Raw genomic sequence first — 13,353 nt, 5'->3', positions numbered from 1 at the left:
CACAGCCAGTCACACACACAGCCAGTCACACACACAGACAGTCACAGACAGTCACACACACAGCCAGTCACACACACAGCCAGTCACGCACACAGCCAGTCATACAAACAGCCAGTCTCACACAAAGCCAGTCACACACAGCCAGTCACACACACAGCCGTTCACACACACAGCCAGTCACACACATAGCCAGTCATACACACAGCCAGTAACACACACAGCCAGTCTCACACACACAGCCAGTCTCACACACAGCCAGTCACACACACAGCCAGTCTCACACACAGCCAGTGACACACACAGCCAGTCTCACACACAGCCAGTCATACAAACAGCCAGTCTCACACACAGCCAGTCTCACACACAGCCAGTCTCATAAACAGCCAGTCACACACACAGCCAGTCTCACACACAGCCAGTCACACACACAGCCAGTCACACAAACAGCCAGTCTCACACACAGCAGTCACACACACAGCCAGTCACACGAACAGCCAGTCACACACATAGCCAGTCACACACACAGCCAGTCACACACACAGCCAGTCAAACACACAGCCAGTCGCACACACAGCCAGTCACACACACAGCCAGTCTCACACACAGCCAGTCTCACACACAGCCAGTCACACACACAGCCAGTCACACACATAGCCAAGCACACACACAGCCAGTCACACACACAGCCAGTCACACACACAGCCAAGCACACAAACGGCCAGGGGCACAAATAGCCAGTCTCACACACACCAGTCACACAAACAGCCAGTGATGCAAACAGTCAGTGTCACACACACAGCCAGGCACTCAATCTCCCAGTCTCACAAACAGTCAGTGTCACACACACAGCCAGTCACACAAACAGCCAGTCACACAAACAGCCAGTCACACACACAGCCAGTCACACACACAGCCAGTCACACACACAGCCAGTCACACACACAGCCAGTCACACACACAGCCAGTGATGCAAACAGCCAGTGTCACACACACAGCCAGGCATTCAATCTCCCAGTCACACACACAGCCAGGCACACACACAGCCAGGCACACACACAGCCAGTCACACACACAGCCAGTGTCACACACACAGCCAGGCATTCAATCTCCCAGTCACACAAACAGCCAGTCACACACACAGCCAGTCACACACACAGCCAGTCACACACACAGCCAGTCACACACACAGCCAGTGATGCAAACAGCCAGTGTCACACACACAGCCAGGCATTCAATCTCCCAGTCACACACACAGCCAGGCACACACACAGCCAGGCACACACACAGGCAGGCACGCAATCACCCCCCCACCTCAACAGCTCCTCTCGGTGACTTCAGGAGCCGCGCGGGGCGCTACTCACGCGTCCTGGCTGCACCACCTCGGGGCTGCCCTGCAGACTCTGCTGGATCTGCAGCAACTTCTGGAAGTTATCCTGCCACCAAGTCACGAAAGCAGCAGCAGCATCGACATCGATCACCAACCCCCCTCGTTCTAACGCACGCTCATTGGCCTCGCGGCCAACGTCATGACAATTCGCTTGAGCCGCGTCTCTCTGGACATCCGTGGGGGCGGGGGGGGAGGAGCTTCAGAGCTCATCGGATTCTTCCGGTCGATGATTCTCGGGGTCGGTGACCCGGGGAAATATTTCTGCAACACATCCGTGATTACTACGGCCACGTGCCACCTACCTCACATTTGGACCATACCAAGGGAGGCAGAGCCTGGGCGTGAAGGAGTGAGCGGGGGGGGGGGGTCTGTGGACGCAACCATGTGATTGATAAATAAACATTCCACAGGTCCTTCTTTTGGCCAGTAAAAAAGTGTGAAAAGTAAGAATAGGTTTGTAGCCGTTCTGGCAACGTAACATGAGTTGTGTTGAGACGTTCAAACAACAAGTAGATTCCTTGTGCAAGGAATCAATTACTGCGTTAACCACACCCGCTACTTGCGGTGAGCATACAAACAAACATGCTCTGATAATATATGGCATTGTCTTAGGGGCCGTCCATAAATGACGTCACGCACCTTGGGGGGGCAGAGCTTTGTGACGTCATATTTGAGGGGGGACTGACTTTTTATGACGCCGTGTGACGAGGGGGGGGGGGGGTCAATAATCGTCAAAAATCGCGTGACGTCATTTATGGACGGCCCCTGAGGTCTAACACCGGTGAGACTAGGCCATAAAGAAGGCTGTCATGTTTGCATGTTCACCGCATGTAGGTGAATGCGGACGTGATGTCTTGCAGATGGTATCTGGTGTTTTGAACATCTTAACACAACTCCTGTTGTATTGACAGAAATTAAAAAATATCAGAATCAGAATCTTGTGTTTAGACTGCAGCAAGAATCCGATGAGCAATAAAGCACTTTTCTTTTACAGATGTCCAATATGGGGCACGGGGCAAAATCGTTACAGCAACAAACGATACAAAGCACGTGTTCAGGCACGTTCATTTGAAGTGCAGCATTAACGGGACGCTATGTAACCATTGCACAATATTCATGATCTTTCTTTTCCCAGGAACAATTTAGTTTGCCAGTGTCATGCACGCCTGCCTCCAACGATCTGTTTGTGAGATCCAGAGCATCGCACACAAATGGACACTTTCGGATAATAACCATAATACACAGAAAGGTAGTCACATTTCAAACTCTGGATACCATGTGCACGTACGAAACGTACATGGGCGTGTGTGGGGAGCGGTGGTGTAGTGGTTAGCGCGCTGCGCTACGAACCCGGCGACCCGAGTTCGATTCACGCTCACGGACAACGACCGTTGAGGAACATCTTAACATCGTCCTGGACCTCCCCTAGGTCGACTCGGCCTCAAAATGGGTGCCTGGAGCGTGGTGCTGGCCAAGCCCACACCCGCTTGTGTACCGTTCAGGCCTTCAAAAGTGCGATTCGCGAACAGCTCTTGGCCCAACAGTATGTGTCAGGCTATACGGGTGATCTTTGTCTTTGTGCGCGCGTGTGGTGGCTCATGGCGTGCCGCCTCACCCCTTGGCGCATGCAGTCGTTGGTGTGAGAAGCCACTTCACTGATGATGGCGATGGCCGCTGCAAAGAGAACCCGGGCAGTCCATTAGCGACTCACTAAGCCAGAGTTGATCAGACACTGGAATCACAAACCATCTCACACTCCCTCACCCTGCACCACCACCTCACACCCTACACCACCACCCCCCACTCCCCCACCCTGCACCCACCACCCCCCACTCCCTCACCCTGCACTACCACCCCCCACTCCCTCACCCTGCACTACCACCCTCCACTCCCTCACCCTGCACCACGACCCTCCACTCCCCCACCCTGCACCCACCACCCCCCACTCCCTCACCCTGCACCCACCACCCCCCACCCCCTCACCACCACCCCCCCACCCCCTCACCCTGCACCACCACCCCCACTCCCTCACCCTGCACCACCACCCCCACTCCCTCACCCTGCACTACCACCCCCCACCCCCTCACCCTGCACCACCACCCCCACTCCCTCACCCTGCACCACCACCCCCACTCCCTCACCCTGCACTACCACCCCCCACTCCCTCACCCTGCACTACCACCCCCCACTCCCCCACCCTGCACCACCACCCCCCACTCCCTCACCCTGCACTACCACCCCCCCACTCCCTCACCCTGCACTACCACCCCCACTCCCCCACGCTGCACCACCACCCCCCACTCCCTCACCCTGCACTACCACCCCCCACTCCCTCACCCTGCACCACCACCCCCCACTCCCTCACCCTGCACCACCACCCCCCACTCCCTCACCCTGCACCACCACCCCCCACTCCTCCACCTCCTCACCACCACCCCCCACTCCCCCACCCTGCACCACCACCCCCCACCCCTCACCCTGCACCACCACCCCCCACCCCCTCACCCTGCACCACCACCCCCCACTCCCTCACCCTGCACCACCACCCCCCACTCCCTCACCCTGCACCACCACCCCCCACTCCCTCACCCTGCACCACTACCCCCCACTCCCTCACCCTGCACTACCACCCCCCACTCCCCCACCCTGCACCACCACCCCCCACTCCCTCACCCTGCACTACCACCCCCCCACTCCCTCACCCTGCACTACCACCCCCACTCCCTCACCCTGCACCACCACCCCCCACTCCCTCACCCTGCACCACCACCCCCCACTCCCTCACCCTGCACCACCACCCCCCACTCCCTCACCCTGCACCACCACCCCCCACTCCCTCACCCTGCACCACCACCCCCCACTCCCTCACCCTGCACCACCACCCCCCACTCCCCCAACCTGCACCACCACCGCCCACTCCCCCACCCTGCACCACCACCCCCACTCCCTCACCCTGCACTACCACCCCCCACTCCCTCACCCTGCACTACCACCCCCCACTCCCCCACCCTGCACCACCACCCCCCACTCCCTCACCCTGCACTACCACCCCCCACTCCCTCACCCTGCACTACCACCCCCACTCCCCCACCCTGCACCACCACCCCCCACTCCCTCACCCTGCACTACCACCCCCCACTCCCTCACCCTGCACCACCACCCCCCACTCCCTCACCCTGCACCACCACCCCCCACTCCCTCACCCTGCACCACCACCCCCCACTCCTCCACCTCCTCACCACCACCCCCCACTCCCCCACCCTGCACCACCACCCCCCACCCCTCACCCTGCACCACCACCCCCCACCCCCTCACCCTGCACCACCACCCCCCACTCCCTCACCCTGCACCACCACCCCCCACTCCCTCACCCTGCACCACCCCCCCCCACTCCCTCACCCTGCACCACCACCCCCCACTCCCTCACCCTGCACTACCACCCCCCACTCCCCCACCCTGCACCACCACCCCCCACTCCCTCACCCTGCACTACCACCCCCCACTCCCTCACCCTGCACTACCACCCCCACTCCCTCACCCTGCACCACCACCCCCCCACTCCCTCACCCTGCACCACCACCCCCCACTCCCTCACCCTGCACCACCACCCCCCACTCCCTCACCCTGCACCACCACCCCCCACTCCCTCACCCTGCACCACCACCCCCCACTCCCTCACCCTGCACCACCACCCCCCACTCCCCCAACCTGCACCACCACCGCCCACTCCCCCACCCTGCACCACCACCCCCCACTCCCCCACCCTGCACCACCACCCCCCACTCCCCCAACCTGCACCACCACCGCCCACTCCCCCACCCTGCACCACCACCCCCCACTCCCTCACCCTGCACCACCACCCCCCACTCCCTCACCCTCAGGTTGATTGTGCAGGTAAACGTCAACACGGCGGCTGTTGTAAATGTTGCACATTTGCCAGGTGACATTCCAAGTCAAAAGTTAAACTTCGACCGTGGGCTCCGGTTGTGTCCCCCACTGGGAGCCAGACTCTGTCCCCTAGCACCCCCGACAAACACATCCCCACTTCGGAATCAGATTATTTACTTATCCTGGGAGACATTCGATGAGCTATGAAGCTCTGTTTTCACAGAGCAATTCAGTTTATTTTGAAGTACCCTGTGAGCTAATAAAAACGATTAACTTGGGGTTCATCAATAACAAGACACCCTTCCCGTGATGTAAACATATAGAAAAATAAATCAATAAAAAATAGGTAAGATACATAATTTCAAATATTAAATGTTATCGTTGAGAAAGTTACACCTAGTTAAGGAATAAAAATCAAGTGCAAAATTTAGACATAAATGTTCCTAGTAGGGGCAGGTTAGAACGTTACAACAACTAATACAAAAACACGACAATAGTGCAATTTATAGGCAAGGTTAAACAAATCTCTAAAAAAAATTATACAAATTTAACTAAACTATTTTTAGGCCCAATGAGCCATTAGTTTTATTTTCAGAAGCGACTTTGTCACAAATGATAGCTCAACGACGTGTCTTATCATTATCACGTGGAAATCCACAGCAGCGAAATAATCTCAATAATCTAGATGCGGTGTTTCAAAATGTGGAGGGGAAAACCGGAGGACCCGGAGAAAAAAATCCGCGTGACCACAGGGAGAGAGAGAGACACCGCAAACTCCAAACACACAGCAGGCGTCAGGGTCAGAATCGAACCCACGACTCACTGCATAGCAGACCATCGTGCGGGGAGCTGAGTGACACTGAGTTCAAAGCGGTTAGATCAGGAGATGTTCAGATGTCGGCTCACCACCACACTCGTGCAAACAACCTCAGCACGCACCGCCTCCGCACCCAGCACTCTGCACACGTGAGCATGGCGAGTGGGGTGAGCGTGATGCGTGCTCTGTGCTCGCTCACCCTGCGTGTCCGCGTAGTCTGGGGAGTCCGGGGACAGATGCCTCAAGTAATCTGGCACACACACAGAGACAAAGATCCCCCGTGAAGCCTTAATAGACCGTTGGGGCAAGTGCTGTCATGACCACCTACACAGGCTGGCACGGCACACGAGGGGGTGGGTGGCCAACACCACGCCCGGCCGCCTTTGTCTCCCCAGTGCTGATGTTTACACATCGCACCAGATACTCATTCGAGGCTGAGTCGACCTAGGGAAAGCCCAGGACCGGTTCAAATAATCGTCACTGGTTGTTGGCCGTGAGTGGGAGAATCGAGCTCAGGTGGCTGGGTTCGTAGTGGAGCGCGCTAACCACGGCACTACAGGCACGCACACACGCTCACACGCACACACGCACACACGCGTGAACACGTTCATTCTTTGCAGGCGAGGGGACGGGATTCTACGGCGAGGAGATTGCGTTAATGTTGATGCCACCATCGGCCCACGTCATGGGAGATAGTAGCAGGGGCAGCAATAATAATGATCATCATTTATATTTACCCAGGAAAGCCACGCTGAAGAATATTTCTTGAAGGAGGGTCCCGCTACAATGGCATGTTTGGCCAACACCGTGACATCGTGCGTTTGTGTGTCTATGGGCGGTGGGTTTGTGCAGTACGCTGAGGACACCCATGCAGAACGGAGGGAGAACATACACTCGAGTCAAGAATTGAACCCAGGTAGTGTATTGCTGTGAGGCACAAGTGTTACCACTGAGACCCAGCAAGGCAGGTATTACGAAATCACATCCGTTCATGTTCAGCTGAAGTCGGCTGCATTTTCCTCGTGCCTAATTGTTGATCGACGCCTCTTGGCCAACTGAGGCAGCGCTGGTTCATGTGAGTTGTTGCTCCGCGCGTTCAACAGTCACCCTGAGTATAGTGAGCTAACCCGGGGCTCACGGCGCGTCGTGGACGTGGAACGGATGTAAACCGGTAACGTAATTGGGTGGGAGTGTGAGTGGGTAGGTGGGTGGGTAGGTGGGTGAGTGAGTGGGTGGGTGGGTGGGAGTGTGAGTGGGTGGAGTGTGATGTGGGGTGGAGGTGAGTGGGTGGGTGGGTGAGTGAGTGGGTGAGAGTGTGAGTGGGTAGGTGGGTGGGTAGTGGGTGAGTGAGTGGTGGGAGTGTGATTGTAGGTGGTGGGTAGGTGGTGAGTGAGTGGTGGAGTGTGAGTGGGTGGAGTGTGAGTGGGTGGTGGGTGAGTGAGTGGTGAGAGTGTGAGTGGGTAGGTGGGTGGGTAGGTGGGTGAGTGAGTGGGTGGGAGTGTGAGTGGGTGGGAGTGTGAGTGGGTGGGAGTGTGAGTGGGTGGGAGTGTGAGTGGGTAGGTGGGTGGGTAGGTGGGTGAGTGAGTGGGTGGGAGTGTGAGTGGGTGGGTGGGTGGGAGTGTGAGTGGGTGGGTGGGTGGGTGAGTGGGTGGGCGAGTGCGTGTGTGAGCGGGTGGGTAGGTGAGTGAGTTGGTGAGTGAGTGGGTGAGTGAGTGTGTGTTGGCACAGTAGGGAGCACAGGTGGTGCATCAGCCAGTCGTCTCAGTCAGTCGATCCGTGGCACCTGGGTCTGCCCCGTGACCTGCCAGCGGGCGTTCAACACTTCACGTGGCCTCAAGGTGCACATGGCCTGGCACAAGCGTTGTGGTGACGTCACCACCACTTAGGGGCGAATAGCGGTTGTTGTTGTTGTGTGAGCGGGTGGGTGAGTCAGTGAGTGGGTGAGTGAGTGGGTTGGTGAGTGGGTGAGTGAGTGAGTTGGTGAGTGAGTGGGTTGTTGTTGTTGTTGTCGTGACTTGCCATGTGGTGGTTGAACACGGTCGTAGACGAGAACGGAAGACCGGGGCACCTCGATGTGGAGGCCGTGTGCGAGCACGTGACGGTGAAGAGTGGAGAGGAGGAGCAGGGGTGTGCTTGGATGTGTGGTGGTGAGTTGCAGGTGAGTGGAGGTGAGTGGTGGTGAGTGGTGTTGAGTTGCAGGTGAGTGGTGGTGAGTGGAGGTGAGTGGTGGTGAGTGGTGTTGAGTTGCAGGTGAGTGGTGGTGAGTGGTGGTGAGTGGTGGTGAGTTGCAGGTGAGTGGTGGTGAGTGGTGGTGAGTGGTGGTGAGTTGCAGGTGAGTGGTGGTGAGTGGAGGTGAGTAGTGGTGAGTGGTGGTGAGTTGGAGGTGAGTGGTGGTGAGTGGTGGTGAGTTGGAGGTGAGTGGTGGTGAGTGGTGGTGAGTGGTGGTGAGTTGGAGGTGAGTGGTGGTGAGTTGGAGGTGAGTGGTGGTGAGTGGTGGTGAGTGGTGGTGAGTGGTGGTGAGTGGAGGTGAGTGGTAGTGAGTGGTGGTGAGTGGTGGTGAGTATTTTCGTAAGAGGGCTCTCACCGGTCAGGAGCCACTTGTACTGCGGGATCCTCTGCACGGGCTTCAGCAAGAAGTGTTTCAGCGGAAGGTTTCCGCAGCAAGTTCTCCTCTGCAGGCACGGGCCCAGGGTGGTGGGGGGGGGTCACAATTAAGGCATCACGGTGGCTAGGAGATGTTAACTACCTAGCCTGGTATACAGGAGGTCATGGGTTCAATACCGACCCTGACACCTGCCGCTGTATATTTCGAGTTTGCGTGTCTCTCTCTCCCCGTGGTGGCGTGGATTTGTCTCCGCGTCCTCCGGTTTTCCCTCCACGTTTAGAATGAACATCGCGCATTTAGAGTGTTTGGCTGCTATGAATGTGCACGTGATGATATGCCACTAAGTTGATAGCCGGGTTGCTTCTGTAAAATAGCTCGGTAGCTCAGCGGGCCTTACTTGGTAAAATACTAAAATATCGTTTGAGTAGTTTAGTTTAATAGTTTGATGGCAGCAAACGAGCGGGCGCAGCCGGATGGCAGTGAATGCGGTGAGAGCGGTGAGAGCGGTGAGGGCGGTGAGGGGAGTGAGTGCGGTGAGAGCGGTGAGGGTTTGGTGAGGGCGGTGAGGAGAGTGAGTGTGGTGAGTGCGGTTAGGGCGGTGAGGGGAGTGAGTGCGGTGAGAGCGGTAATGGTTTGGTGAGGGCGGTGAGGAGAGTGAGTGCGGTGAGTGCAGTTAGGGCGGTGAGGGGAGTGAGTGCGGTGAGTGCAGTGAGAGTGGTGAGAGCGGTGAGGGTTTGGTGAGGGCGGTGAGGGGAGTGAGTGCGGTGAGGGGAGTGAGTGCGGTGAGAGCGGTGAGGGTTTGGTGAGGGCGGTGAGGGGAGTGAGTGCGGTGAGAGCGGTGAGAGTGGTGAGGGTTTGGTGAGGCAGTGAGGACAGTGAGGGGAGTGAGTGCGGTGAGAGCGGTGAGAGTGGTGAGGGTTTGGTGAGGCAGTGAGGACAGTGAGGGGAGTGAGTGCGGTGAGAGCGGTGAGGGCGGTGAGGGCGGTGAGGGGAGTGAGTGCGGTGAGAGCGGTGAGAGTGGTGAGGGTTTGGTGAGGACAGTGAGGGGAGTGAGTGCGGTGAGAGCGGTGAGAGTGGTGAGGGTTTGGTGAGGCAGTGAGGACAGTGAGGGGAGTGAGTGCGGTGAGAGCGGTGAGGGCGGTGAGGGGAGTGAGTGCGGTGAGAGCGGTGAGAGTGGTGAGGGTTTGGTGAGGCAGTGAGGGGAGTGAGTGCGGTGAGAGCGGTGAGAGTGGTGAGGGTTTGGTGAGGCAGTGAGGGCAGTGAGGGGAGTGAGTGCGGTGAGAGCGGTGAGGGCGGTGAGGGGAGTGAGTGCGGTGAGAGCGGTGAGAGTGGTGAGGGTTTGGTGAGGCAGTGAGGGGAGTGAGTGCGGTGAGAGCGGTGAGAGTGGTGAGGGTTTGGTGAGGCAGTGAGGACAGTGAGGGGAGTGAGTGCGGTGAGAACGGTGAGGGCGGTGAGGGTTTGGTGAGTTTGCGGTGAGAGCGGTGAGAGTGGTGAGGGTTTGGTGAGGCGGTGAGGACAGTGAGGGGAGTGAGTGCGGTGAGAGCGGTGAGAGCGGTGAGGGTTTGGTGAGTTTGCGGTGAGGGCGCACTCGCCTCGAACTCCCGCACGAGCGCTGCGAAGGCCGGGATGGCACGGCAGCTCTCGTCCAGCACGGCGATGTTGTTGTCGAACTCGCGCACGTAGGCCGAGTAGAGCTTCAGGTAAGGGCCCTTGCGCACGAACACGTCCGCTATGCGGGGACTCTCCTCCCTGAGACGGGGGGGTGAGGTTAGAGACGGGGGGGGCGGTTAGATACGGGGAGGGGCGAGGTCAGAGACAGGGGGGCGAGGTCAGATACGGGGAGGGGCGGGGTCAGAGACGGGGGGGCTAGGTCAGAGACGGGGGGGGGCGGTTAGAGATGAGGGGGAGGCGAGGCTAGATACGGGGGGGCAGGGTTAGAGGCGGGGGGCACAATTGTCTCCACGCCCATTGTGTGCGTTGTCATTATATCTGTGTCTGTCGAGCGCAGTGCTTCTTAACCTTCACTGCAGCCTTGCACCCCCTTGGATCTCCACCGTTAAACAATAAATAATGTTAATGAATACACAGGTTTGACGAAACGAAGTATTTGTACTTAACGTGCTCGTGCTTAATTTGTGTTGCGATGATTTAACTTTGAAAAATAATCTGGCCATGCCTCGCACCCCCTGGGGTGCGTGCACTTCAGGTTAAGAGCCACCAGGTCAGACATTTCACTTGGGGGGGGGGGGAAACCCCCGTTGGGATGGAGCATCCTCGTTTGGCTTACGTAGCACGCACGTAATATCCCGTAATCAACACACAGTGTTTTAGATCTATAACTGATACGGTAATAACGCAATGGAAATTACACCGAACCAAATGCGTGAATCATTAAAGCGTTCAGTGCGAGAGAGATTCAGTCCGGGTGAGATTCAGTCGGAGTGAGATTCAGTCCGAGTGAGGTCCAGTCCAGGCCTTTCCAGGATCTCAGACTGGCGTCCGTTCTCGTGTCTGGCCACGCTGAAGCAGCCCTCTGCACGAGGCAGTGCCTGTTTGGGCTCATAGTCGAGGCACAGGTCGCCATGCTCTGAGAACCAAAGAGTAGACTTATTGAACTCATTGAGAAATTAAATGCACAGCAACAATTATACTTCACATTTAAAATGGTTCATGGCGTATAACAGAATTAGAGCAAGCATGTATACTGCGGGGATCCGATGAGCTATGAAGATCTTGTTCACAGACGTCCAGCAAGTTTCGCAGCAGTGGTCTAAGAATCCCAGGGGTGTGGGAAGAGGGGGGGGGGGTCACTGACCCCTCCCACGTGCTATGAAGCGGCACCCGTAATAATATATTAATCTTGAATGGCGATATCATTGTCTTAGCTCGTGTTGTTGCTGTTGTGTTATCTGCCATTGTGCTCCACTATCGGCGTGCACGAGGACCTCGTGCGCTACCAAATGTCCGCCTCGTGGCTATGGGCGGCCTCCACTCCTCGACCACCGGCACCCCCCCCCCCCACAGCCACCTCCGGCCAGTTGACCTCAGTGGGAAGCGCTACTCGCAATCGGACACTTGCGAGTTCACATCTTGACCGTGGGTCTTCAAGACTCATCTCAACTTTTCGAGGTCGATGAAATAGGCACCGCTTTGTATGTCGTCCGATGAACAGGCTCGGCCCCGCCATATTAACGTGTCATTTCCCACCACTGGCTCAGGGGCAGTGCAGTAGCTGATGAGCACCCTCCCTCAAAGTGCTCGCACTCTCTCTCCGACTGTGACACCGCACGAGAAGCCACGGGAGTGGCCGAGCGCACGCAGGCGAAGGCGTCACTGACCCGCGTTCTCATCGCAGCGGTGCCAAGCGCCGAGGGAGACCGCGCGGCGTTCTGTCGCCAGACTGCAGGCCACGGGACGCGTCTCTTGGGCGCTGCTTGCCCACGGCACTGCTCCAACTCGGGAGTTCTCTCTCATTCCCCAACATCTTTGCCCATCGCCTCATTCCATAAATAAATTAATTTGAATTATTTTAACCCCCCCCCCACCTATCCATGCCTCCTTACCACCACTTATCCCCACCCATTCCCCCCACTCATCCCCACCCACCCACTCCACTCCACTCCCCCCACCAATCCATCCCCACCCATTCCCCCCACTTATCCCCACCCACTCCCTCCACTACCCCCACCCATCCATCCCCACCCACTCCCAAAACCCATCCCCACCAATCCCCACCCCCCTACCCGATCTGTGTCACTCTCCTGATCGAGCGAGGGGGGGGGGGCACCCCGCGCCGCCCGTGTTGAGCGAGCGGTGAGCGCAGTGAGTGGGTGGGGGGTGATAGGGGGGGGTAATAGGGGGGTAGGAGGGGGGTCTTGGGGGGGGGGGCAATGCGTGCGCTCGCACCAGCGTGAGACGCGCTCCACGAAGTCTCGCAGCAGCTCGCGGTTGAGCGCGTAGAGCTGCGGCAGGTAGGAGAGGATCTGGCCGAGCGCGCGGTCCTCCAGCACGGGCCAGCCCTGCGCGTGGCCCGCGTGCGCCACCGCGTCGCGGAACTCCTGCGAGCGACAGCAACAGACGCAGCAGCATGGCCCCTCTGGCTCACACCAGGCACGGCGGTCACCTCACTCATCACGCTTCACGTATCCCGCTTCACGCTGATTCAAAACTGAAATTTTCAACATCACATTGATTAAATTGGTAAAAAGACAAAATAAAAAAAATGGTTTTCTGTATCGACACAAGCACTGCTTCCCCCCCCATGTTCCGCTTGGAATTGATCAAAGCTACCGTACTGCCTCTACTTGATTACTGTGACATCGTGTATAAATCAGCCCCAAGTACTGTACTGAAGAAGCTTGACTCAATGTATCACTCGGCCTTAAGATTTGCATTGAACTGCCCATATAGGACCCACCACTGCGATCTCTACATTGGGTCAAACTTAACTTCTCTTAAAGATCGATGGCTTGTGCATCAGATCTTATTTATTCACGATGTACTTGCAAACAAAATCAGCAGATTACCTGCTGGATCTCCTCGCTGTTTCGAAGAACAAATGTGACCTAAGGTCTTCGCTCATTTACCAACTTTACATTCCCTATTGCCGTACAAATACTGGAGGAAGGGCCTTTGCTATTGATGCCCCCAGGGTCT

General features: G+C 57.4%; 1 protein-coding gene across 2 annotated transcripts in view; it reads right to left on the bottom strand.

The window, feature by feature from the left end:
- LOC133342713 (FYVE, RhoGEF and PH domain-containing protein 6-like) overlaps nt 1-13,353 on the bottom strand; it is a 54,539-nt gene that overhangs the window by 29,732 nt on the left and 11,454 nt on the right. For both annotated transcript variants that reach the window (XM_061552048.1, XM_061552049.1), the window contains exons 7-12: nt 12,604-12,755; nt 10,290-10,446; nt 8,677-8,764; nt 6,292-6,342; nt 3,003-3,061; nt 1,362-1,433 (exon numbers count right to left, since the gene is read on the bottom strand). In XM_061552048.1, the coding sequence (XP_061408032.1) occupies nt 1,362-1,433; nt 3,003-3,061; nt 6,292-6,342; nt 8,677-8,764; nt 10,290-10,446; nt 12,604-12,755 (579 nt within the window). The remainder of the gene's footprint in view (nt 1-1,361; nt 1,434-3,002; nt 3,062-6,291; nt 6,343-8,676; nt 8,765-10,289; nt 10,447-12,603; nt 12,756-13,353) is intronic.

Source organism: Lethenteron reissneri, chromosome 15, assembly GCF_015708825.2.
Source record: "Lethenteron reissneri isolate LAM-NWPU_2019-01 chromosome 15, ASM1570882v1, whole genome shotgun sequence".
NCBI classification, from domain to species: domain Eukaryota; kingdom Metazoa; phylum Chordata; class Hyperoartia; order Petromyzontiformes; family Petromyzontidae; genus Lethenteron; species Lethenteron reissneri.
Note: the sequence above shows the minus strand (reverse complement) of the source record. Positions and strands in the feature narration are given on the sequence as shown.